The 26,625-nt window shown below is 46.4% G+C and overlaps 2 protein-coding genes across 4 annotated transcripts; one reads left to right on the top strand and one right to left on the bottom strand.

Moving 5' to 3' along the window:
- The first annotated feature begins 10 nt into the window (after positions 1 to 10).
- On the top strand, positions 11 to 6,630 carry SNRPD1 (small nuclear ribonucleoprotein D1 polypeptide). Its single transcript, XM_027892384.1, has 4 exons — positions 11 to 123; positions 632 to 708; positions 3,644 to 3,835; positions 5,979 to 6,630. Exons 1-4 carry the CDS (start codon positions 110 to 112, stop codon positions 6,053 to 6,055), a joined length of 360 nt encoding a protein of 119 aa, XP_027748185.1. The 5' UTR covers positions 11 to 109; the 3' UTR covers positions 6,056 to 6,630.
- Positions 6,615 to 26,616, bottom strand: SLC6A20 (solute carrier family 6 member 20). Of its 3 annotated transcripts, XM_027892324.1 has the most exons (12): positions 23,607 to 26,616; positions 23,381 to 23,518; positions 15,686 to 15,826; positions 14,862 to 14,953; positions 13,957 to 14,184; positions 12,904 to 13,014; positions 12,250 to 12,491; positions 11,246 to 11,408; positions 10,620 to 10,824; positions 9,717 to 9,876; positions 8,542 to 8,707; positions 6,615 to 7,604 (listed from the first exon to the last, which is right to left on the bottom strand). In XM_027892324.1, exons 3-12 carry the CDS (start codon positions 15,798 to 15,800, stop codon positions 7,455 to 7,457), a joined length of 1,632 nt encoding a protein of 543 aa, XP_027748125.1. In that variant the 5' UTR covers positions 15,801 to 15,826; positions 23,381 to 23,518; positions 23,607 to 26,616; the 3' UTR covers positions 6,615 to 7,454. The 3 variants fall into 3 exon arrangements, with proteins under 3 accessions (XP_027748125.1, XP_027748133.1, XP_027748118.1); XM_027892332.1 differs by lacking the exons at positions 23,381 to 23,518; positions 23,607 to 26,616 and adding an exon at positions 19,719 to 19,879; XM_027892317.1 differs by lacking the exons at positions 23,381 to 23,518; positions 23,607 to 26,616 and adding an exon at positions 16,476 to 18,085 and having other exon boundaries at positions 7,455 to 7,604.
- Between the last annotated feature and the right edge of the window lie 9 nt (positions 26,617 to 26,625).

The raw sequence follows: 26,625 nt of genomic DNA, 5'->3' as shown, positions 1-26,625 counted from the left end.
CGGCCCGGCCCGGCCCGACCCGACCGAGAGCGCTGAGGGCTCCGCTCCGCCCGGGGCTCCGCTTTGCCCGGGGTCCCTCCCGCCGCTCGGCCCGCCGCCGCCCGCCGACATGAAGCTCGTCAGGTGAGCGGCGGGGCGCGGATGGGGGCCGATGGAGGCGGATGGATCGCGCCCGCCCGCGCTCTGGGGGCGGGAGCGGCCCCGGGATGGAGCCCGGGAGGCGCTGCTGGCGGCGGGGCCCCGCTCTGCCCGGTCGCGCTCCCGCCCCAGGGCCTGCGCGGGTCGCTCAGCAAAGCCCCCCCGGTTTTGGGGGGGTAACTCCTTCCCCCCTCGCGGTAGGGATAGCGTTGATTTCCCGGGATGCTGACAAGCCGTAAAATGGTTCCTCCTTTGTATAATAATGGCCGTCTCGCCGGGAAATAGGTGCTGGGACCGGCAGCGGCCCAGCTTGCCGCGGCTGGGCGGGATGTAGGGTTTGCCGCTAAAACATTCCCAGCGGAATCCACGGGCGCCGTCTCGGAGAGCTCGGGATGAGCAGATGTTGGGTGTGCGCGCTGTTAAACGCGTACGGCTCTGTGTGGGAGTGAAGGGGGTTGGGTTTTTTTTTTTGAACACGTTTTGAATTCCGCAGGTTTCTGATGAAGCTGAGCCATGAGACTGTGACCATCGAGCTGAAGAACGGGACGCAGGTGCACGGAACGATCACAGGTACGGCAGGATGGGAGGCTGTAGCCAAGTGTTCCCAGGCGCCTTTCGCCAAACAATTGGCAGCCACGGCTCGGATTGAGCTTTTTTTTTGTCCTGTGCTCCCTCTTGCGGGGAGCCGCGCTGGAAGATGAGCTTTTGAATTCGCGTATCTTGTGTGCAGGCGCGAGGTGCGTTTGTGTTTGTGCCTGGGTATTGTCGGAAGTTGCTGGGAAGAGCGAGGAGCTGTGACCAGCCAGCCTTCCGTAGGCGACCATGAAAATACTGGGGAATATCAGCGGGTTAGAGGTTGTCTTTGATATGTGCTAGTGGGTGAGTTCACCCGTGGTTAGGCCAGGGTATATTTTGTGATTAGCTTTCCTTGGTTTTAAGGCGCTGCTGGGAGGCTGGAAATTCACTGTAGCACTGGGAGCCTCTGAGCCTGACTGTGGGCTTTGCCTCCAAACAGGCTCGGGGGGAAGGAAGTGAACTTCCCCAGACTGTTGCAAAGCTGGTGCGTGTTGTAATCTCTTAGGATGTTAGCAGCATGACCACAGAATCATGGAATGGTTTGGGCTGGAAGGGACCCTAAAGATCAGCTAGTTCCAACCCCAGCGCCGTGGACTGGGACACCTCCCGCTAGACCAGGTTGCTCAGAGCCCCATCCAGCCTGGCTTTGAGCACTGCCAGGGATGGGGCATCCACAGCTTCTCTGGGCAACCTGTTCCACTGTTAGTGTTGATGAGGTGGTTTTGCTGCTGTATCGAACAGGTAGTGGGGTAGGCCTCTAAACCTCTGTGAGATGTTTCAGTACTTCTGAATTTCACTTGTGAAAATGCAACAAGCAATAAAAACGTTGCAGCTGAATCACCCGAAGAGGGACTTATTTTTTTAATGGTGTCACAAATAAATGCCAAACGTTCAGTGATGGTGTGGTCTCAGGTTGGTTGAATTTTGTACATAGGCAGTCTAATCAAAAACATAATTATTTCTGTTGAACATGTTTTTGGTCTGTATAAGGTGAACTTAGATGCAAATACATATTTACATTGATTTAATAAGAATGTGAGTTTGAAAATGTGAAGCTGGATATGAGATTCAGGGCAAAAAGGAATCCTGTCAATGAGAATAAGCCCCCCTGCTGTTGCCAGGGGTCTGTCATGTTAGTTTGTGGGTGTTATTGTTTACCAGGTGGTTTGTTTCACTAAACTGAAAGTTGTAGGGAAAGTCTGTATGATTTAGTATGTGGTTCTCATGTATTAAAAAATGTGCAGACTGTTTTGTTTGCTTTAATAATCTCAGTGAGGGACATTGTTCTGAGGGTGTTCCTGTGAGCTTTCCTTCAGAGACATCAGGTACAGGGGTGGTGCACATTGTGTTTAACAAGGCAAACCTTCACAGGTGAGCTGAGGAAGGTGCCTTATCTCCTTTCCTACGCTCACCTCGGGCGACTTTTAGAAGCTCTTCTGCCCAGGCACTCTTTAAAAAAAAGTACAACTCCGTCAAGTTTGAATTTTACTCCAGAGGATTGCTTAGGTGCTTTTTTGGCCAGTAGCAATCTGTGGAGATTTGTCAGAGTTCAAAACGGGCATTATTTTGCAGCCTGGTCCATCGGTTCTGATTAGAGGTGAGTGCACCACCCTGGTACCCGATTGCAGCATGCTCTGTTGAACCCAGCCAGGTGGGAGGCAAACACACTGCTGGTCTCCTGACCTCACTGCTCTTTCAGGCTTAATTGTTGAGCAAAGCTGCTCTCATTTTCTGCTAAGAACCAGCAAAAACTTGGAATGCAGTCCATATTTCTCAAACTGCAGTCTTCCCGTTACAGCGGTGGGTGAACTGTGTTCGTAATTGTTGAGCTGTTGGATTGTGCAGTCTCCTCTTCTGGGCTGGCCAGAGCTGGGCTGCCAAAGGGGCAGGTTTCATGTGGTGCTCCTTACATGAGCCAGGTGGAGTGGAGGGGCCAGAGAGCTCTGTAAAATCCAGACGGAGGGGGATGAGGATAGAGGAACTACATGGAATAAGCACAGCACAGTGGTTCTTCTGGTTCTGGCCTGATGCTCACTTGTGTTACTCACCTTGGTAACACATCTTTCGGTTTATTTGTATCACGAAGGGTTGTTTGTACAGAAGTTTGAACACATTAAAATTTTGCTCCCGTGGGTGCCTTGTCGCTGAATTAGCAGGTGTTTGTAAACAGCAGCGTCAATCTTTTGCATCTGTTTTGATTAGAAAAAGGCATTCTTGTTTTGATCTTCATAGCTGGAGATCAAATTCCGTGGAAAGCTCGTCATGTCAAAAATAAAAACTTTTTAATTGCTTCTCATGGCTGCTACTTAATACGTGCATCCAACTGAGATTGTTTCCATTTTGGAATGATGCATAGCACAGCATAATGGGCACAGTTCTGATTCCATACAGTTCTTACATACTGGCTGTTCTCAAAGTGTGTAAGCACAGTGGTTGTTCCTTACAGGAGGGTATTTTATGTACTTCCATAGTAGATACCACTCTGGTATTGTGGATGTATTTTATCAGAAAATAAATGCTGCTTTGGTGGTTGGATTTTCCTAAGGCTTACGGGAAAACCTCTGAGGTTTTACTTCTTTTTAAAGGGGTAAGGGCAGTATTAGACTTCTGTAATAAGCAGCAGCTTATTTGTTGTTCAGAAGAACTGATTTAACCATTGGCTACTGGATATTTAGCCACTGGCTCCTCGGCTATTGCCAGGACCTGGATAAAGCTCTCTAGCAATAAGGTGTTAAAGGTAGCAATTGATAACTTATCGGGCATAATTTAAGAAAGAAAAAGACACATAGTTTCATTCAGGTACAGGGTGAATTAATTAATGAGTGGCAGAGGCAGGTATTAATGATCAGGCTAGATCTTGAAGCATGTGCATTCTTAAACATAGGCAACAAGAGACCTCATCCCTGAAATCAGGCTTGTGTTGTTTCAGGAGTGGATGTCAGCATGAATACACATCTCAAAGCAGTGAAAATGACACTGAAGAACAGAGAACCCGTACAGCTGGAGACGCTGAGTATTCGAGGGAACAATATCCGCTACTTCATTCTGCCGGACAGTTTGCCTCTGGATACTTTGCTAGTGGATGTTGAACCAAAAGTCAAATCCAAGAAAAGAGAAGCAGGTCAGTTTGTGCATTCCTGTGTTTGTTCTGCCTTTTTATGTATTTCAGTCCTCTGAACCTGAAGACATCTGATTTGAGTGTCTTAACATCTGCGTTTGGCCTCTAATTCCTTCCTCTTTTAAGGGTTTGATACTACACTGGCTTAATCTGCCTTTCCCACCTCAAACAGTGCTGAATGGTTCACTGAAATTTGATGGTGGATAAAAATGGTATCTCTGAGAACTGGATTTGAGAGACTTGAGGACCTGAGGGAGTCTAGGCTGTATATTCCAATGAGCAGATCTCTAGCTTTGGTTCCCAGTAGCATTCCACTCTGCTCTTCCTGGAACTTTTTTCTCAAAAAACTGTTGAACAAAAACCTTTTCCCTACAAGCCTAACATTATAGAGAGTAATTCAGTTTTAATGCACACTACTGAAGATTAATATCCAGTAAACCCCAGAATATCTGCAGCAGTATATATTTTGCCCAGCAGTTAATCTGTGCATTTTTAAAATAGTAAGCTGTAAGTGAAAGCTAATTGTGCTCTAAAGTAATGTTGTGCCCTTTCTCCTGCAATTAGTGTGTAAGTATTTGGCTCTGCAGTGTGTTAGGCATTAGTGTGCTCACCCTTCTGAGGTGGTGTGAGGAGCCCTCGGGTGCATCACCAAGTGCAGGCGCTGCGGCTGCCGCTGTCTCTATGGAGAATACGGATAAAGCTCCCAAGGGGGTTTTGCTCCTCTCACGTCCATTAAAAACAATCTGACCGTGTGGAGAAACGAGTGTGGTTGGATGGCTGTCTTTCCTGAGCCCCACGGTATGATGAGAACATCACCACTTCCTGTTAACTGTGAGGGGAGCGGCTGTGACAGCCCCAGTTGCCTCCTTTTAATGCTCGCTGTGCCCACAGTGTGTGGAAGCACTCTGACTGCAGCTGTGCTGTGCTGCCTTAATCTGTAAACGCCCTTCAGCTTCAAGAGTGTAAAAACCCACGGTCTGTCCTTGGCAAGTGGAATTGTCAGTGGAAGGTGGGATGTGCTTGGGTGTGGCACATGTGCCTGTGGTCCAGGTGTGCTGGCACTTAGCAAATGCAGCTCTGCTGATGCCCGGAGCTGCCGCCATCATTTAGTCAGGTGTTGACACTTGCATGGAAATTACAGAGTCAGTCTGTTATCAGCAAAAAAAATGACACATTGCTTCTGTGGAATTTGCCCTGTGCCTCTGCTCTTTCTGTCTTTGTGACCTACATGCCAGAAAAATCCATGGCCTGCTCTGGGAGGGGGGTGTTAGTGTGTGTCTCTTAACAAGCCACCCATTTCTGCAGAGTTTTTAGTATCTTTGTGAGCCCTGCACTCACAAACATGTTTGAAATGAACCACTAATTTCGAAAGTAGGGTGGCCTTGCAACTGGGTGGGTCAAGCCATATTTCTTTAGGAGAAACAGGTGCAATGGCACGTTATCACTGTATGGATCACACGGCCTTCAGCAGTTGTGGCCTCAATTACCCTGTGCTTCTGTCTTCCCTTCACCATTAAATAGCAGTAATTAAAAGTGGGGGCACACAGCCAAGACCTTGGCCTCAGAGTCATGTTTTAAATTGGCAGAGGTATCACTGAAAATAGGAGCTGTTTAGTAGTGGGATCCCTTCAAAATGGTGCCTGAGAAAGGGTGAGCTTGAGAATCACACCATGTTAAAACTCACCTTTCCCCCACACAGAGTATTTCATAAACCACAATGAGAGCTGTGCCCAAAAAAAAAAATATTTCCCACTGTAATGAATACTAACAAAGTACTCTTGTCTTGCATACACTTTTTCTGATCCCTTCTGGAAAATGAGATTTTCTGAAAACAAAAAAGAGGAGGAATCCTAGTTCCCTGTCAGACCCACCCTGGCACTTGGGAGCAGCCAGCTGTTACATCCCCTTGTTTTCTGCAGTGAAGCCAAGGACAGACAGTAGCCTGGGGAAGTTGTATACTGAAAAACCCAGTACCAAAGATGAAATATTGCCTGAAACTTACTGAGCATTAACAGACTTAATATCTGACTTGATGTCTCATCACAAGGAAGCAGTGTGGTGCTTATGCTCAATACAGAATGTTTTAATCAAAATGAAAGTATTCCTGGGTCTCACTTGATTTATCCTTTTTCTTTCACCTGCTAAGTTGCTGGAAGAGGCCGTGGCAGAGGCCGTGGCAGAGGCCGAGGTCGTGGAAGAGGAAGAGGAGGCCCAAGACGATAATTTCTCATCATGCAACTGTTACCAAATTCTGGGCAATTTCGGATATTTTTTTGTACAGGTCTTGTTTATGGTATCCATTTTTAATAAACAGAAATGTGAAAAGGTCGTCTTTCCTTTGTTAGCAGAGCCTGGGGAGGGAGGTGCGTCCTGTTTCCAGGGGCTTTTACAGACTAAGCGGGTCTTGTTGGTGTAGGTTGTCCCTGTCAAGATTTTGCCCACCCCTGAAGGCTGTATAATTGCCTCTTGCTTTTTGCCCCAGAACTAGAGACTTGTGTGATTGTGCTTTAACAATGTTTGAAATTAATCCTTCTTTTGTAAGGCACTTCCGTCTTCTAATGGTTACATAGTTAAGACACTGTATCAAGAACCCCCATCCCATGAGTGTTTCTCAAATGTTCTTCTTCAGAGCGACCTTTTTTAAAGTTCATAGATATAATTTTAATGTTTTCTATTACATGAAGCTTACAATTTAAACATGTTGCTTTCTTTATAAAACATTTACATAGGGAAATTAACCAGGTCCATGGAACTGCTGGATTGTTACATCTGATGATTAAAGAATACCTGGATATGAACTTTGTCAAAGCTAATTACATGGCATACTTTTGTTTGGGTGGGGCTCGTAAAGCAGCTTTATCACAGATACCTTCTAGTGTACTTAAAGTGCATCCCTAGAAAATACAAAGTACAGCACAGTGCACAGTTATGTACTGGAATTGGAAGCTTACTTCTTGGGGGGGAAAAAACTTGTGCAACTCATATATATGTTTGCATATATAAATATATACACATTACCTGCTTTGCTGGACACCAGTATAAAAGAAGCCATGTTGGCCACATTTTTATCTCCCAATGCCATCCTACTGGTTCCTCCCAAGTAGGAAAGGGATTATCACATTCTCATTGGCAGACTTCAACAGTTTCCTCTGTTGATGAAACACAGATGTCATTTCAAATAATGTGCACACTGAAGTGCAGCGTCTCAAATGGGTAAGGATATTTGCTGGTACTTTGGTGCAGGAACACGCTTAGTTGGTTGCTCAGGTTCCGCACAGGCAGTGCTACAACGAAGTGGAAAAGAATTACCTAACATTGTGTAATGGGCTGATGTGCTGGTTAATTTGTGCTAACTAGCATTTTGAGAGCTGCTCTTCTGGTTTCCCCCTCTCATACATGGGTTATTTTAAAGCTTCATCTTGTTACAGAAGAGCTTTTTTTTTTTCCCCCCAAACCATCGTGGAACCTCTCAAGAGCACTTTTTGGTCAATATAGCACCCACCATTCTCAACTCTATAAATAGCTGCTACAAATAATGGTTGCTGCTGTCTTCCGGAAGTGCCCCATCACCGATGACGGGGGTGGGGGGGGGTAAGGTCTTCCCAAATCCAGCTGTCAGCATTCATGCAACGGTTGAAACTCTTTCCCTCTTCAGTCTCTTCCTTATAAAAGTCATTATCGCCCCCATGGGTATGCACATGGTAGATGCCGCCACCAGCAGCCCGATCACTGCAAGGGCATAGCCAGGGTAATCCTTGGTCACCAGCTGCCCCTGCAAGGGAGAGAAGCAGTGTTGGATCTGTGGGATCCATGGTTTTGGGAGTCCTGGAGTCGGGTCAGGAGCAAAGCTGTGCACATGGATCTAACTGGGACATCTGAGAAGCACTTTCTGGCTGTGCCAGCCCACAGCTGCCCTCAGCGCTGTTCTTTGCCCAACCACCCTGAAAACTGACAACAAGAACAGAGCTGCTGACAAGAGGGTTGGGAGAAACTTCTGCAAGCTTTGGGAAAGAGTGGATTTTGGCTTGATTTGTGTTCCTTAATGAGGTGGCTGGGCCCTGACCCCTGTCAGGCTTCCGTGTTCCTCTCCTGGAGCTTGTGGGCTCATGCTGACACCCAGTCAACAGGCCAGGCCCGCCATGGGTCCTTAATTGTTTTTGTGTCATGGCCAATTATGTATTTTGTTTCTGCACGATGGGAACATTTCCACGAAAGGTTACGGAACCGGTGATTACTTATCCAACAGTAATTACTCTGTGAAAAATACACAGTTCAGTAGTTGTACAAAACTGTTCTGGCCTTGAGGAAAATTTTATATGGAAATTATGAAAACTGTTCCAGCAGCAGTTCGGTTCTGTTTAAATACCACTAATTTTGTTCAAAACAATACACTTTGAAAGTAGTTTTTTTTGTTTAAAGTGTTTTTTTAAAGATGATATTTGGGTCTTCAACATTAATAAAGTTCTACTGCATGAAGGGGTCAATTAAGAATCAGAGGGATATTAGTTGATTTCACAGAATCACTGCATCATCATTAACTCAAGTTTTCCTTCTTTTTCCTTTCCACAAATGTAGGGGTTGGCCCTCACTCGAGCTGCAAGCTTTCCAGTTTTGTGGAACAGTTTAGTTAGGAAGGAAGGCTGTATCCTTGCAGGAACTTAGGGAAAGTCTATAAAAAACAAAAACCCCCAAGCCCAAAACTATTTTACCTGTGTGGCATCCCACGCTTGGTATTGCAAGGTTCCTGTGAGGATATAGTCGGTGAGGTAAAATATAAATAGGCTTATAATTAGCAGAGGACTAACAAAGGCCCACATAATTTTCCAATACCAGTTTGGTTTGCGTCCAATCATGGTGTAAAGATCTTTCTCAAATCTGTGTTTAAAAGAAGAAAACATATTTTTGAGAACAGCTGCATATGTTCAGTCGATACCTTCTCCTGAGTGACTTCAAAACCACCTGCAGAATTCCATGTGAGATGAGAAAGGGGACTAAAGTTCACCTCAAATGAGCAGAGAGGCGTTGTCTGAAGAAGGGCTTGTCAGGGCTCACCAGAATCATGGTGAGGGTGAAATCAAAACAGACTGCAGAGAGTAGCGAGAAATAGATACAGCAAGAAAAGTTCTGGCCGGGAATATAAGTTCAGGGGGTTTCTGGTGTCAGCTGACAGATAAAAGCAATGATGCTCAAGTGCTGTGGAGAAAACTCTGCTAGGTTTTGTGTAGTTGAGTTGCTCTCATTGCTGTCTTTGAGGAAGTACAATTCTGGGGATTGTACCTGAAATCTCACAGGAGACCTGAATCTGACTGGAAGGCTTTGAACTCATCAAGGACACAATACCCGTGAAGGTGCCTGTGCACCTACTGTGCTGGCAGACTAACAAAGGAAATGCTGAAGCCTTTTCCTTTAGGTGCCACGAGCACAAACACCTCTGCTGTTCCAAACCCTTCCTGATGCCAAAGCTTCCTTTTGCCCACAAGGGATGACTTGGGACACCAGCCATCTGTGAGGTGACCACCTTTGAAACCAGACTTACTGGCACTGTTGTGTTCATGCTGAACTACTGTCACGGGAGGAGCAGAGTTTTGGCAGAAGGTGCTCTTCAGACCACAGACCAGAGCAGGGGGTGGGTGTGTACAGCCCATTAGCACTCCCCTGCCAGCAGAGGTGGTGTCGGCCCAGCCTGGCTCCTGTACAGCCCTGAACCAAGGCCCTGGAACGGCCCCCTGCAGGGCAGGGGAGACCCCCATCGCCCTGCTGATACTATAGCAAAGGAGAAACATGCAGCCCAGGGCAGTGTTTTTATTCTTGGCCCTGCATGTCTTGGCTCATGGCCACTCCCCCTGCTATCCCACTGTAAAGAAAGGAGGATTCAAGCTTTTACCTTCTTATCCCATAGATGTAACACACAGCAATGGTTTCTACCAGCACGATGAGCAGCAGGGAGAGGGTGGCTGCATAGTCGTTGAATATGTCAAACCAGTAATTTCCAGCCTCCATGGTGAAGATCAGGCCAATCACACAGTTAATGAAACACACAACGCCTGCGTGGATAAAAGAAGGACCCTGCCATTACACCTGGAAGTCTAATTGGGTGTGGGAAGTTTCATACTCCTTGTGACTAAAAAACTGGTAGAATTTCTGCTGAGCAGCTTTCTCTGAGGAGAAGGATAATTTCTTTTCCCTTATGGAAAAGATCTGTCTCTTTTTATGTGTGACTGTGCTGGTGTGTCCTTAAACTGCTCCTCAGACCTGCATAGTCACAGCACATCGCTCCAGACAACGAAGTCTTGGCTATAGCCTTGTCACATGTGCATGCATTATCTGGTGTTGCCACCGAGCATCCCGCTAAAACAGGTTTTTAAGATGGGACAACTGATTTCCATGCCTGAACAGGAGCACATATTACTTCTGGCCAAAGACAGGTGTTGGGATACTGGTGATGTGACTGAAGAGCTCCTTACTGCAAGTCTCTTGACACCTGCACTGTCTCTTTGAGTTTCACCAGTCAGTAGACACCAGTATGAAGGAGCCCCAAGGGGTGTGTTGGGAAGCCTGTAAATACACAGCCACAATCGCCCCAGCGCTTTGGGAGCTCCGGAGGGGAAGTGCTTCGAAGGCTGGGGCAGGATTTCACAAAGGCAGGTGAACCTTTCCAGCAGCACATTTACTATTCCCTGCTGCACTCAAGGTGAGAGGGGGACCCTCAGTGGCGGTGGGACACCAAAGCCTTTGCATTCGCACACGCACCGTGTGTGGCCCACGCTGTGACGCGGCGGGCTCTTACCCGAGATCACCTCCTTGCGGAAGCGGGCGCCGATGACTTTGCTGTCGGTCAGCGGCGTGAGGATGGCGGCCGTGTTCCCCAGCATGCTGCCGATGCCCAGCATCAGCAGCATGAAGAAGTAGAGCACAGAGTACAGCTGGGGCACCTCCATGTTTTTGATCGCCTCCGAGTAGACTATAAATGCCAGTCCCGTCCCCTGGACAGCCTGCCAGAGAGAAGGGGAGAAAAATGAGTTACGGGCAGCTCCTCATCCTTGATAAAGGACATAAGGTGGACATCAGAGAGTGACTCTGTCATGACAAGGTACATGTCTAGTGGCGGTTGTGCACAGCAAAAGCAGATGAGATTCTTGCCAGTTTATCCAAACTGCACAGACACTGGCGTAGTGCCGCTTAGAGCAAAAAAACATTTACCCCAAATCTTTGTGACCTGCCCTGTTCCACAGCCAGAGCCAGCAGTCTGACTGCACTGCCACCCAGCTCAGCTGCCAACCACCCAGGCAAGCCCCCTGCCCCATCCTGAGGGATAGAAGTGATCCTCAGCCCCGGTCAGGCACACGGATGTGCTCACATGGGGATGCCCGGGCTCAGTGGGAGGAGAGGAGGCAGCACAAAGTGGCAACTCACCGTGTCTAGCTCAGCTTCTAAGCTGCAGTTTTTAATCTGAGGCGTTAACTGGGCATATTCCTGTGGGTAGGTGGCCATGAGGTAGTCTTTCGTCTCGCTGAGGTTGTCCGCTGTCAAAGAGCCTTCCTCCAGGTCAAAAGCATTCATCAGCAGCAAGATCACCCTGGGAAGGATTGCAGGAATTTCAGGCCCAGGATACCTCACCCATCCATCCCCACATGCTGGCCCCAGGGATCCAGTCTCCCCAGGTAAGAGCCATGGCATTTCCAGAATGGGATGTGGGTGATCTTGCACTTATCTGTGCTTTGTAGGGAGCAGCCCCTGCACCCACACTGGGCTCCCAGGCAGGTATTTTGGGTGCCAGCCAGTGCTGGCTGGCGTCTCTTCCCCTTTGCCCTCCAGTCTCACGTCCACACCCCATCAACTTAACGAGCCTTTTGGCAACGAGCAGGGTCTAGCAGCTTGGTTTCCTCTCTGATCAGCAAATAGATTGAAAGCTCTAAAAATATAAGTAAAAGTGTAACTGCTGCAGGCCCTGTGCCAGGAACTTCATGCAAGCTTGCTGCCTCAGGACACAATCCTGCAGGCTCCTAGGCACCTCCAGAGCATCACAGCCGTGGAGGCTGAGCTCCTGGAACAGGGCTTAGCCTTAATAGTGGGGTGTCTGAGCATTGCTGCATTTTATTAATCAGTCCCCCCTGCTCCCCAAGACATGTGCCAGGACCAGAACACAGGGGACAGTGCCTCTGTGACTTGCCCAGGCAAACATCCTCTCGGCCAGGCCCGTGCCTGGAAGCAGCACCCAGGTGTCAAAAGGCAAGTCGCTCTGACCTTTCATCTCAGGCTTCATCGCTTTAAATAGCTCCATTAGCTTTATTAGAGCGGTATCGAGTCTGGTCTTGGGGCAGTGCTGGCAGCACTGCGTCCTGTTATTTATTTACCTCCCCTCTCACCTGCCCCAGAATGGCTAGCAGTGGGAAACGAGTGGAACACCAGGCTCTTACTTGTTTATACAGCTCTCGTAGTTAAACGTCGCCTTGAAGCCGTAGATGGAGAAGGTCACAATGCTGGCGAAGATGGAGGTGGTGCTGTTGATGAGCGAGACGATGATGGCGTGCCTCTGGCAGTTGTTGCTGGGCTCGTTGTAGCTGGCAAAGGCGATGAGGCTGCCGAAGCCAAGGCCCAGCGAGAAGAAGATCTGCGTGGCAGCGCTGATCCACGCCTTGGGGTTCATCAGCTGCTCCAGCTGCAAAGCCAGACCCAGAGAGCGAGAGCATGAAGCTACATATGGATTCCCAGCAATGCCCCTTCCAGCGTGCATGGGTGGGGACAGGGATGGGTCCCTTTGTGCACTCGTTTTAGTTCAGGGTTTTTTGGGTGCAGGGTTACTTATATGACTGAAAATAATTCAGTTTGGCTACAGATTATGCTAATGGGCAGGTCTTTCTCTGCAGGAGAAAGCAAACAGCTTACGGGCACCATGGCAAAGCAGCTGCCACTCCACTTTCACTCCTGGAAGCCACCAGGGTTTCCAGCTGGCTGACCTATCCTACTGCTGCAAAAATTCAATATAAGGAAGAGCATCAACACCTTTTAAAAACCTACACGTTCAGTGACAAATAACATTTAATGGAAAATTCAGTAGAGTTTTTCTGTACCTTTGGCGTGAACATGTAGACAAGCCCATTCACAGCTCCATGAAGTGTTAATCCTCTGATGAGGTATATGATGAGAACACAGTATGGCAAAGAGGCTGTCACATAGACGACCTGGGGAAGAAGAGGAAACATCTTGGTCTAAAGAATACGTAAAGCTAATCCACTATGGTCAGTCTCATTTACTTTACACAAATAATTATCGTTATTGTGTTTGTTCTTGTGTAATAATCTTTAAAGAAATATTTTCAGACAAATCTAACTTTAGATTTACATTTTAAGGAAGCAAGTTTTTATTAGAAACCAAGACTTGTGCTACTGTTCCTAGGGTCTTCTCTTTGACTGGAAATCAAACAAAACTCTAAAATGTTTGCAGCATTCACAAACTCAGTTCTGCCTCATTCAGTGAAGTAACACCAGTGTGCAACTGTCTATTAAGAACTCGTTAGGCAAAGGTCATTCATCATTTGCTCTAGGAGGAAGGCAAGCGGACCTCATAAAAGGTCAAAATCAAACTTGAATTGAATCGAATTGAATCAAAATTGAATTAGTTGCAACAAGTTTAAGAGGTTATTCTTAGTTTATAGTCTCTTGGCTTTCTGTGTTCAGCTAAGACGATTTGGGGATTACAGCCCTCAGCTTGCTGCTTAGTGCAGGCTCAGCCAGGACATTGGGGTTTTTCTTCCCACTTCCTCATAATTTCTGCTGTGAATAAAAGGCGAGCAAAACATGCCCGGTAGATGTCTTTTTTTTCTCGCAAAGACCAAGGAATAGACGTCTCCTGACATGGTTCTGCTGTAGCAGACAGCTTTCCTCATGGCCAGCAGCCTGGCAACTGGTTTTGCTGCATTTACAGGACTTTTCTGGTTTATTTTTTCAGTATCACTCTGTGCTTTGGTTGATCCTGCTTGAATTGCCACTTGACAGGGCAGTAGAGGCAGCAGTGGAGCTCAGTGCCGTGACCCCAAGTGGCAGCAGCCACGGCCACTGCTCTGGGCTCTCATTTGCCCTCCCCACATCCCGCCCAGGCTGGGCAGGGCTGTGCCCCCCTCTCACCTTGCCGGTGGAGGCGGTGCCGCGGAGGATGCAGAGATAAACCACCAGCCAGGCCAGCGTCAGGCAGAGCGCCTGCTCCCACTGCACGCTCCCGCTGGCCTCCAGCGACGGGGAGATGTTCAGGGTCTGCCGGTACCAGAAGTACTGGGTGGACGACGTCCTCTCACACTCCTCATCGTAGCCCGTGCGGTTGCTGTTGAGGGGGCAGGTGGCCCATGGCAGGGGGTCCTAGGAGAGAGGAGGGGCATGGAGTCAGCGTGGCAGGGAGAGCTGAGGTGCTGGGGAGGGACGGGGAGGATGATGGTGAGGGTGGCTTTCTGCCTGGGGCTTGCTTGTCTCTGCACGGTGCTGCCTGGGGCGGGCGATGACCCTCTCCCCCAGGGATGATCTCTTCTGACACTTTCCTCTGGGAATGACTCTCTGCCCAAAGACTGATTTGTTCTGATCCTCTCCCATGGGGATGACTCTTTCTGACCCTCTCCCCAGGGATAGATCTGCTCTGTCTCTCTTGCCTGGGGATGACCAGACTGATTCTCTTCCTGAGGACTGAGCTCTTTAACCCTCTCCCCCGGCAATGACGCTTTCCACTCCTCTCCCCCAGGGCCTATCCTCTCCCATTCCATCAGACAGACCCATCCTAGGATGCAGGACACCCCGGCCATTAAGGCATCACAGGGTTTGACCTGTTTGACCTGTGATTCGTGGCGAGAAGACAACATCCAACACCCCTGGGAGAGCCCATGGAGGGGGACACCACTGCCTCACTCTTCCCTCCAGAAAACCCCTCCTCCACCTCCACTCTCCAGCCGATGATGCTGCCATGCAACATCCAGCACCAATGCAAAGCCACCATGACCCTCCACGGCCACAGTGGGACCAAACTGAGCTGTTGAGTGCCCACACACCTGGAAGGAGTGGAAGAGGTACCAGAAGGCCCAGGCGTTTATCACGTTGTAGTACATGGAGAGGAAGAAGGAGACGACAACACTGGCAACACCTGCAGATATGGAGGGAGACACTTGGTCAGCAGGAAAACCCCAAAATGCCCAGGGTCCCATAACACCCCAGGGGTGGGGAGTGGGGGCAGCACCAGCATGCCCAGTGCAGGAGGGGTTTTGTCCCTGCACAGCTGTGTGCACAGAGCATGTCCCTGGCACTGCATCCACCACCTCCTCCTCCTGCCAGGACTATCCTGCACTAGATTTTATACTTTAGGCCCTGGGGGGTGAATAATCAAAGTATCATTAAAAATATATTGTGTGTATGCAAATTAACAATAGCTTGGGTTATCAGGGTAATTTAATAACATAAAAATGTAGCTAAGAAAAAACACTGGTAAATGGCAGACAGCAACAGCAATGGTAGAAAATTAAGGCACTATTTTATCACTCATGTTGAGCTCATTGGGAAGTTGTTCTTGAAATCAAAGCCCAGTGCAGGCAGCCCCAGGGGCTGGGTTTAGCACTGGCATTCACACTAGGATTTTGGCAGGGTGCCCAAAGGCAGGGGGACTTAGACCTCCAAGTGCAGGGACCCAACACAGTGAGTTGGGGTCTGGTCCCACTGCCCTGCAAGGGATGGGATAAATGCCTGCCATGAGGTGTCTGCTTTGCTCAGCCTGGTGAGACGCAGTAGAACCTCAGCTCCCTCCTAGTTTCTCCTCTGAAAGACAAAGCTCTCCATTCAAAAATCACTCCATGGAAAATAAAGATGAAAACTGAGAACATACCAACACCACAAAGGTAGGGGCTTATTATTTTCCAGGCGCCGATGCTGCCCTGCCGCATACGCTGCCCCACAGCCAGCTCCAAGTAGAGCAGTGGCATCCCCTCGGCAATCAGCATGATAAGGTACGGGATCAAAAAGCCACCTGCAAAAAAACACCCAACAGTCAGCCTTCAGCAGTTCAGCAGCAAGATAAACACCACGTTGCCCCATTTGGGGCCAATTAATGCTGTCAGTGTCCCAGGGGCTGGCTGAGTCTGGGTCCTGTCTGGGCACCTTGTGTACTGAGGGCATGACTCAACCCCGAAGGAGATCTCACAGGGTTTCAGGCGGTGTCCCATAGGCTGGTGGGTGCTGACTGCCCGGGGACAAGGAATTTTCCGCAGGAACTTGGCAGAGCTGGGATTTCTGCTGTTAAACTGTGTTGGTCACCACTCCGGTGTGGCAGGGCTGCCCAGATGCATCACCGGCGGTTTGAGCAAAGTTGGGGGCTGGGGCTGTTAAAGGGTAACCAAACACCAGCCAAACCTTGTAAACTATAATGAGAGAAAGAGGACAAGGAAAAGATTTACTTCATGTGGGGTATTTTGCGGCACAGCCAAAGTGCTCAAAGAAAAAGTAACAGAAACGTCCATGTTGAATGGAGAGTTTTGAGTTACATATTGAGGTCTGGCTTGGATTAAAAAAACACAAACAAACAAACAAACAAACAGCAAACCAAAAAGCTCCCAAAACCCCATGCTGAGGCCACAAGCACCAGCAAAGGCATGAAGCCTTTTGCCCCAGGGTTCTACCTGCAGGAACAGACTCTGGGATGGGAAGCAGAGTTTCCTCCTGCATAGGGCTGCTCATCCCTATTTCTTCCCCACATGGAGAGCCACAGGGATGCTCCTGTGGAAGAGGAGCAGCAGGAATGGGAAGGTTGACGATAAAGGAGGTGAAAGGACCTTCCCACCTGGCAACCAGGATGTGCTTTGGCTTAAATTTCTGCCAAAAAAAAAGAAAATCCTTGTACTCGAGTTGGGGCTCACTTTAGAAAGAGCTGCTGACTGAGTCAAAAGCTGTATTTTTGTGAAGGCTTCCCTGCTTCCCTTTTTACAGCAAGCCAAAATATTTACGTAAATATCTCTTATTCAGTATTTAATCTGCAGCATTAACATTCCTTGCAATGGGGTCTGTGCAGTGCTGTGGAGGAATGAACTCCAGGCAGCGACTGAGGAAAAGAACTGGAAATAAACACAGAGCAATAATCCGGTTTATTCTGGGAATTAATTTCCCACCTCCCAGCTCTCTTGTTATTAACAACCCCTTTGTTACCCTGTTAGATAACTTCCTATGCCACAAGGGAGCTGCTGGAGGTTTAAGAGGTCCCACAGCTGCTCTGTGCCGGCAGGGTGTGAGCTGCCCCAGCAGCCACCGAGGAGAGTTTTGCCATGTACCACAGAGGGAGTCAGCATTAGACCCTCTGTGAAGGCCCTTCCGCTCTCCCAGCAGTGCTTCCACATGCTTGGCATTAACTTCACCACCTTGCAAGCAGCAGGAATGTCTTCAGGCTTGCTCTTCACCCCACTATCCCCCTGCAGCTGGGGATGCCAGAGCTAAGCCCCCTGCCCCTTGCTCTGCACCCTGTTTGCATACAAATCTTGCCAACTTGCCAACCCTACTTTCCTAAAGGGTAGAACCACACTGCCTCATACAAGTGACCCAGTGCAGCTGTATGAACCAACTCCTCATTTGCTGCGACTCATCACAGCAAAAACCAGACCACAGGCCAGATCCCTGCAGTTGGAAAAACAGGGAATATGCCCTAGGCCTGCTCAAGGCACTGGACTTGTCCAGCAGCACCCTCGCCTCTGCTCAGCGTCCTGCTGCAGACCCATCCCAGTCTTGTTTCAGCCTGGCCCAGCCTGCTTAGGGACAGAATAACTGCATCCATGAGGTTTAACCCCCCCTGCTCTGCTCAGGCCAAGCTCTCTGGAGGAGAGCAGGGGGAAGGAGGCAATCTGCTGATGAACAGAAAGGCAGGTTATAAAGTCTGCAAATTATCAGTATCGTACGTGATAAGGGCCCTATTGCTCTGCTGGGCAGGACAGGAACTGGCTCTGTGCTTTTCTAAAAGGAAGATGCCAAACAAGCTGACATCCCCCCTTATCCAGCTTTTAAGCTCCTGAAACAATGTTCTGTCTGCGTGGTTTTTGTGGACCCCTGGAAAGCCTCTTTAAGAGGGCAGTAAAAAGAAGAATTAAGAAAAGCAAAAACTCCTGTCAGGAGTTTTAGTTTCACAGTAAAAACAGCTGCCTTTCCCTATGTAAATTTAACTGGAGAAGTGAGAAATAATGGAGAGTACAATGGAAAATAATGGAAAAATATTATTATAAAAACATGCTTTTTGAAAAATACTTGGGTTCATCATAGAATCAGACAATAGTTTCAGTTGGAAGGGACCTTTTAGAGGTCATCTAGTCTAACACCCTGCAACAAACAGGGAAGTTTATTTAATCTTTTTTCAAGTTAATCAAGTGTTCCAGTTTTGGTTACATTTCAGAGAATTTTTACTATCCACTGCGATACAGATGGCTGGTCAAAAGAACCACACAAATCCCCCCAAAATGTCCCAAGTTTTGCTGTCCTTCAGGATGTCTGCCAAGATAGGCTGCTGGCAAAGTAATCACGTGCAGTTTAATTGCGTACGGAAACGCTCGCATTTTAAGCTGTGTGCTAGAGTTCAGTGTCAGACATGAAGTCTTTACCCTTAAAGCATGGGCGGAGGAATACATGCAGAACTACAGCACATCTATCATTCCTGCTATCTGAACCGCCTAAAAAAGCTTCAGCCACTGCAGCATCTATCTTCTACTGTAACTTCACCTATTGTATTATTTGGATTTTTCTGACCTGATCCCACCGGACAGCTCTGACGCAGTCTCAGCACTGAGCTGGCTTTTCAAAAACCAGCATGAACCAACCCCTACCGCCACACATGCATTTAGAAGTAAGCTACAGGCCAACAAAACAAGCATAGGGGAAGTAAAAAGCACTTAAAACATCTCAGTATGTTTCTTCCTGAAAGGAAAAAAAGATGGAAGCAGATCAAAGGCAGACGAGGCAGATGCTGAACATGTCCCTTACTGCAAGGCTGAGGAGAGTCCAACACTATGATAACAGATGCAGTGAGAAGAATATAAAACTTGGATGTCTTATAAAGAGAGACTCTTCATAAGGATTCTTCAACACAGTGGTAGCTGTATATTAGAAGAGATTATTGGTGTTGGTCTTTAATTAATCTAATTAACTGACTTTTGATTTCTAAAGAAGAATATCTGTGGCTGGTATATGATAAAGACATCATTTTTCTTCTGTTCGGACCCAGGAGAAGGAAAAGTTTCAAAGAGCTTTTTTTTTTCTTGAGCCCAAATCAATGTATTTTCAAAGGTGCCTGGGAGGCTTTAGCTGTGGAACTGCTGTTGATTAAAGTGTCTCAGCCAACTTCAAGGCAGATTTCCAGCCAAGTTATCATCATCACCTAAAGTTAGGCTTTGTATAAAAGACAAAACATTAATGACAGAAATTTGAAATTATACATCTGATCCTTAAATTAAATCACCATAAGCATCTCCCCTTCTCAATATCTTCCAAGTCCACACATGTGAACATACAGAGAACTGAAATAGTTTCTGATAACTTCAGAAAGGTTCAATGGGGCAAAAAAGGAATAGATTAATACCATATAGACCTGTATCTCTCACTCTATCTCCACCCTTTTAGAAAACATGGGCCTTCCCACTGCTTCACTGCACTTCTAGGAAACAAGTGCCACTGTATTGGGGCAGCTGTCAGGTAAAAGCCTAATGCTGAAGAATACATAAAACAAAGCTGCAGTGAGACAGGTTGCACACCGACAGAAAGCCAGATGTGCTACTCTGCCCTGGACCCTGCTGGGTGAACAGGGCATTAGCGTGGACAACATACTTCTGGACTTAAAGCTTGCCACACTCCTCCTCGAGGGAAGCAAGAAACATAACATAAACCACACTTACCTCCTCCATACATCTGACAGAGGTAGGGAAACCTCCATACATTTCCCAGTCCCACGGCATAGGAAATGCACGCGAAAATAAACTGCAGGGGATTGTCCCAGAGCGGCCGGGATTTCTCCATTGCCTGCTTGTAGGCAGAGGTTTCAGCAGAGCCTTCCTGCCTTCACTCCCTCAGGTACTCTGCCAACCCTGCCTCACACTCCACGCCAGTCCGGCTTGGAGGGGAGGGAAAGGCGGAGGAGCTATGCTTGCCAATTCCTATCAAGCTTTTTAATTACTAATCTTATTAACAGGCACATACTGAAGTAGGAATGCTGGTAAATAGATTATAGACACACAGAGAACTATAAAATTGGTACTTTGGGTAAATAGCTGCTTGAGTTTTGACTGGCACTTCTGGGAAGGATGTGAGCGGGGGGATTTTTATCGACTCACATGCCAACTTGACACTATGAGGAAATAACAGCAGGGCTGCAGTCTGGGTTTGGAAATGGGACACTTCTTCTCCACAGGGCTCTCTTCCCTATGAGTGGCATTCGTGTGCATGAGGTACCAGCTTGAATTCCATAGCACACCATTAGGACTGGCTTTAGTGACTGTCAGAGCTGACTTCTAGGGCAAGGGATGTCAGGAATAAAAGGGTCCTCAGACATCCCATCACTTGTGATCCAGTGCTCACCCCAACCAGTCCAGCACGCTGCCCAGTTCCAAAAGTTGCCCTGAAACAGTCCCTATGAGCCACACAGCCCCCCAACACACTGCACACTTGAGTACAACACTCAAGTTTGACCATCCAGCAATATTACCCTCCCTCTACATATTCTGCATGCGTGTGACAGTGTGAAATACCCCAGTCTCTTTTCATTTACCTTCATGCTCAAACCCCACTGCTGCAGATGAACTTTCCTGAGGGGTTGCTGTTTTAAAATACTGTTGAGCAGCAGGGACCAAATATATACAAAGGCCACTGGGAAAAGGTGTCGGTGGCCCACCATGGAGGCAGAAGGGTCCAGGAGGCCTTTGGGTCGTCTGAAGGCACAGTGGGGTGTCAGGTCTGAACATGAACCCTGTGTGTTTGGGCCCCTGCCAAGGTACTCATTCAGCTCAATCAATTTAGACAGGTCTCCCACTGAAGGAGGCTGCCAACAGCATCTGCAGCAATGAAAAGGGGCTGAACAACTCCAAGGACTCGGTTTCTTTCCTCTGTTTAAATGGGGTTTTTCCACGGCACCTTTCAGGACCATTTTATGAGTAAGACTCACCCAGCGGCTGGCAGTCTCATTCCTCCTGCACCAGGAATTTGCTCCCTGCCAGCGCTGTGTGTGCTGCTCCAGCATCCCATCAGGCACTGGCTGAGCCAAGTGCCAGCTGTAAGTACAGGTGAGAACCCCCCACCACAGGGCCTTTGGACGCGAGCCCAAAGCGCAGAGTGCGTCGTGCAGTGCTGTCGAGCCCAGCGGAACCACTCTGGTGGATGTGCTGATCAGCCACCTGCAGTAGCAAAGTCACAAATCGGGACACCACTTTTCTGCCTGCTTGAAAAGGTGACTGCTGCTTTTAGATCCATAAGCTATTAAAACCGAAAGACACACGCTGAGAAGCTACAGATACATTAGTTGTCCCAAATCATGAAAACGTTTGCAAATTATTAAAAAGTTAAATGCCTGTCACTGCCAGTGGGATTTATTATAAATGATGTTTATAAATAGCTTACAGCATTAAATCATTTACTGACAAGACAGCATTAAAAAATAGCACATCACTAGCACTTGGGATGCTTCTGTGTGAATGGATTACTCCTACTGATGAGAATCATCAAGTTAAAGATTTACCTTGGCTCTGTACCTCCTTCCCATTACATTTCAAACTAGTTTACTAATGGACTGGAGGAGATCGTGCAGGCAGAGAGGTGTGGTGTCCTCAACCCAGGTCAGGCCAGATCAGGAAGTTCAGATGGAGTGAGATGAATCTTTGTGTTTCTCACAAATGTCAGTCTCATCAGCAGCCCAGGTTACAAACTACTCTGAGTTTTTTTAAAGGTGATCATGCACACAAGCACCCAGCAGGGTGCCTGCCATCTACTAGTTCCTTGAAGGATAGGCTTTAAATATATTTAAAGGTATTTAAACGGTCAACACTAAGGAATTCTTGCTGTAGGACTTCCCATACACACCTCAGATAATCAATATGCTATTTCTCAAAGTGTTCAAGATTTTTTCTCCTTTGAACTTCCTTCATTTGGGTTGGGGAAGGCCTTGGGCTTCATCCTCAGGGACAAAGACAAGCCTCTAACAGACATACCCAAGAACTTTCTCATTTCACTACTCATGTTAAAGGAGGATTAGAAACAGTTTTGCCCCCCAGTACCTAACAAATTTGAAATGTGGGGTTTGGGGGAGTGGTTGAGAAGAATGGCAGGGGTTCATCTCCACAGGGACTGATGAGACTGCCCATGAGAACTGCCCTATGTAAACCTAGCCAGAAGCTGATAAAGCAGAGAATCCCATTTCTCACTGAAGCAAAACTGCAAGTACTTAGGCAAAGGTGCAAACTAAAAATCCTGGGCTTGTATCTCTTGATGCCAAGAGTACTTACAGTACTCTACTTACTGCTACAGTAAGAAGCCAAGTGCCTCTCCAGCTACCTAAAATGCAGACAAAAAGGGTGTCTGAGGTCCTAGCAACAGGTTGAGGATGGTGCTTTGAGGGTGTGAGAGAAGCTTAACAGTCCTATTGCTGAAAGAGAGGGAAACAAGGGAGGAAGGAATTCTACCGGGTCGCCTGGACCTTATTGTTCTACTTCCAACATGTAGCACTATGCCCCCTAGATTTAAAAATAAACCCTCTGGGCTTTCTTCAATGAGGCAGACATGTGGAAGGGAGACAAAGTGTCTGCAGCTCTGGTGTTTAAGATCTGCTTTTCCTGGAGGCACTCGCCTCCAAATGGAAACATGGTGTCTGCTAGCATATCAGATGATTATCAAACACAAGCCATGGAAGAGTCTCTAGAGCCTCTGCAAATGTTTACTGATACTGTCAAGGGAAGCAGATACACAGCCAAGAGAGTGGCAGCTTTCACATATGGTTTTTCTGTTGGGATTCACTGTTCACAGTTGCTACTCTAAGCCTCATGTTTCCTTACTTTAGGAGAAAGAAAGAATCCATCTGGATTTCCAGATCTTTGAGAACTCACAGGCCATGATAACTGTTGGGCAATTGCTCTGTGTGTAATTGGAGATCACAGTTACTCCTTTAAGCAGTTATCAGGATTGCAATTATTCCTTCCAGTTAATCACTACTACTTGTTGCTTAGTTCCAAACTGTAGATGATGCCCTTAAGGTCTGTACCCTAAAGTCATACCCAACCTCTTCATCACCCTTAAAACTGTTTCACATAACATCAGCCTCCCAAGAAAAGCACTCCTGAGAAGGGTCTCTCTTTCTAATTTCCTTACTTTTGTTTAGCACCACAGCTCTATTCACCTTCTGACTATGTGATCTTTTAGGGTACTCAGTGCAGTTCCAATTCAGAGAATTGCACCTAATTCACTAAGACCTCAGGACTGGTCTGTGCAAAATGAGTCACAAACTGGCACCTCACTAAAAAAAAAAAAAGATATTTGGCCTATTCAGTCAGTTGCTGCTGTCTCTGTCAAAGCTTGCCTGCAGTCCGGGGAGGTCTCCGGGCGGATCCCTTGTCCACCAGCAGCTGTCAGTCGTGAGCTGCCCTGCCCGAGTCCTGCACCAACCACGCAGCATCACCATGGCTAACCACGGACACTCCACGACATTAACAGGTTCCTAAAAATAATAATTAAAAAATAATTAATGAACAAAATTCTCTAGATGTTAAGACTGTTAAAACAAAGAATGACATGTATCTACTCACCTTTATTTGGAGAAGAGTTGATTCCAAATTCGGCTGCCTAATGTTTCAGGATATATCCAAAAGCAGGGCATATCTACACACTTTCAGAGAGAGTTTGCAGGCAGCCAGAGCAAGGCAGGAGTCCTGGGCCAATGCTTTTACAGGGACATTGTCAAAATTAACAGTCACGGGGTAACTCCCTGGGCACCTTCTCTGCTCAAAGCCAGTTACAATAATAATTTCAATAACAATTTTTACCTCCTCACATAAAAACTTAGCTTCAAATTAAATTGTTTTTAACATGTTTCAGAAGGTACATCCTCCTGGAGTAGATCAAAACTTCTAGGCTTGAGCCATTCAGCCACCTGACACTGCAAGACGATTCTCATTTGCTTCCTGAGGCAGTAAGAGTCACTTTGCTGTGGTCTGACAGCATTTGGTATCACACAGAAGCCAAGAGCTGACCTTGATAATGCCAGAAAAGGGAAATCAAACCAAAAAATCTTACGAATCTTTTGGCTGGATTGAAATCTAAGTGCCTGACAGATGACTGGGTTTCCCAAAGGTAAGGTATGTACAAAATGTCCAAACAGCAGCTGTCCTTAACATTAGTCTATCAAATAAAGAGGTGCACTTGCAGACTAAGTGTCAATACATATTAGTATTCATCTTAGGACATTTTAAAAAATGACTACAATCCACAAGAGAAAAACAGACTAATGACTACTTTAAGAACAGTTAAAGATTATCAGGTAATATACAGTCTCATGGAGAAAATGCTGGTTCATTTACTAATGACCAGCAGGTGAGTTGAAGTCACTGTCAGTGCAAAGCATTTTTGTTGGCTGTCAGATGCAACACTAGTGAAGCTAAGGTGCTTGAATCTCATTCCCATAAAAAGTATTCTTCAGTCTGCAAGCAAAAATAAAAACCAACCAACCAACAAAACAAACAAATAAAACATACAAAAAACCCCTGAAAAACCCACAGCTTTGAAAGAGATTTGATTCCTGCAGACCAGCCAGTTATAGAGAATTTTTCTTTTTAAACATTCCCTTCAGGCATAACTAGGGACTTAACAACTGAAGTGGAAGAAATGGATGATGTCTACTTGAGCAGTACAAGGTACAAAGGCTGGTAAAAGCAGTATTAGAATTTACACCTCAGGGAAGGAAGTGAAGTTTTAGAATCTGTCAGGAGAGATTCAGATGTCATCTACATCTTCAAAATATTGTACTTATCTCAACAAAAAGAGAAACTGTTACTGCATAATGCTCCAGGTCTTCTTTGACAGGGACATCATCTGTCAAAGATGGTGCATTTTCCACCAAGAGTTCCACACAAGCCCTTTAATTAGTCATTCTGCAACAAAAAACAATGTGAGCATCACAGTGATCTCACACTCACTAAACTAGCAATCTGCCAGGCAGGAAATCAAAGGCGGTGATTCAATTTTGCACTGCACAGCTCTCTGCAAGATTTGCCTTGTTTGAGGAGATGACAATGTCTGTAACAATGCTTGTCTACAGGCAACTTATTTCACTGAGACCTAGCCATATACTGGAGTTGACAGTCCACTTTCTTTTTGAGATGGTTTCTAAGAAGATAATAAAAGCCTATCACAGAGTCAAAATTCCAGCTAAATCATCACTTAAAGATTTATCAGAAAAGCAGCAGAAGAATCTCTGTTTTTCTTCACCTTTTACCTCCTCTTTTAGAAACAGTAACTGATCTCATTAAAATGAGTGTTATCACAAAATAAAAACCCACAATATTCACCCAGAAAAGTTCTCCTGTTGCTCTGAGCAAACACAAGCCAGAAGGCTCTTTGCTACATCCCTATTAAGAACTTAACTTTTTAGATGACTGTACAAGGGGTAAAATAATACTTTTCATTAACTTAATTGCCACTGCATGAAGAGTAGGTCACCCCATAATGCCCCACTGTTGTGCTACAGCAATAATATCATGCTACAGACAAAGAACTTATCCCAAAGCAATCTTGCTTAAACAGGGGCGGGAAAAGGACAGGAGAACTTGTATGAAACATGAGAACTTAAACTGAGAGAAAACAGGAGAACTTAGACTGCAAGTGTATGGTAGATTTGAACGGGGCATCATTGCTTGAGCAATTTTAAAGCCTTCCTTGTCTGAGAAAATAAAGAAAAATAATCCATTTCATTTCAAGCAGCTCCTGAGACAAGCACTGTTAAATGCCAGTTTCTCTAACACAACCACCCCAGCCACTTTCCAGCCCTGCCACTGGTAGAGTTTTACAGCTGTTTGATGTGGTGTATCTTTGAGAATGAATCTGTAATTTACAAGTTCTAATTTCGAGCAAGACTCTTTACTGATCTGCCACCCATTCCCACAGATATAAAAAAAATGACTACACAAAATATTCCTATTAAAAAACCCAGCTCCTTAAAGATTAAATGTTTGAAAACAGAATAGTTTTATTTGGAGTAAAATACAACATACACATGAACAGGGACAGATGAACACATAGAATGCACTAATAAGAGGCTGACAAATAAATACAAGGCAGAGAGTTACAAGTAGAAGACTTGAGAGAAGTAAGCTGTTTTCTGATGAGGTTACATTAAGAAAGGAGATAAAAATATCTAAAATAACTCATTTCTCAAAAAAAGTTTCTCCATTAACTTTCCTACGAGTTTTCAGATTATCATCTCAATGCTAAGAATACTGGCAAAATCAGAATCTGTCTTCCAATGCTCAAATTTGTTTCAGATCAATTCAAAAGGCATTAACTTCAGTTAGTGGCTTTATTTGAAAGGGCCAGCGCTTCAGCTATAAAGCATATTTACCTCACTGGCTCATGAACATCCTCTACAAAAATGCTAGTGACCACATTTTGCTGAGGTATGACATGTCCAGTGCGAAGTGTGTTTCTTTTTTTTTCTCCCTACTTCTTACTTTCACTGATGCAATTTTTACATATAATGCTGACTACACTAACTACACAAAAGTAACAACTGGACTTTCCACCTTGGAGACATAAAAATCCCTAATACTCACT

This window comes from Empidonax traillii, unplaced genomic scaffold (genome assembly GCF_003031625.1).
Source record: "Empidonax traillii isolate 1590-97213 ecotype Southwest subspecies unplaced genomic scaffold, ASM303162v1 scaffold14:size4059594, whole genome shotgun sequence".
Lineage (NCBI taxonomy): Eukaryota > Metazoa > Chordata > Aves > Passeriformes > Tyrannidae > Empidonax > Empidonax traillii.
The sequence above is the reverse complement of the archived record's forward strand: the minus strand, read 5'-3'. Positions and strand labels throughout refer to the sequence as shown.

What these genes read in the sequence shown, in the direction of transcription:
- SNRPD1 (XM_027892384.1), top strand. An exon ending in GGTGCACGGAACGATCACAG is followed by an intron (nt 709 to 3,643) that starts GTACGGCAGGAT and finishes GTGTTGTTTCAG; the next exon opens with GAGTGGATGTCAGCATGAAT. An exon ending in ATCCAAGAAAAGAGAAGCAG is followed by an intron (nt 3,836 to 5,978) that starts GTCAGTTTGTGC and finishes TCACCTGCTAAG; the next exon opens with TTGCTGGAAGAGGCCGTGGC.
- SLC6A20 (XM_027892332.1), bottom strand. Translation starts at nt 19,839, where the DNA reads ATGGAGAAATCCCGGCCGCTCTGGGACAATCCCCTGCAGTTTATTTTC. An exon ending in ACCTCTTCCACTCCTTCCAG is followed by an intron (nt 14,185 to 14,861) that starts GTGTGTGGGCAC and finishes CCTCTCTCCTAG; the next exon opens with GACCCCCTGCCATGGGCCAC. An exon ending in TACATCTATGGGATAAGAAG is followed by an intron (nt 8,708 to 9,716) that starts GTAAAAGCTTGA and finishes TTTTAAACACAG; the next exon opens with ATTTGAGAAAGATCTTTACA.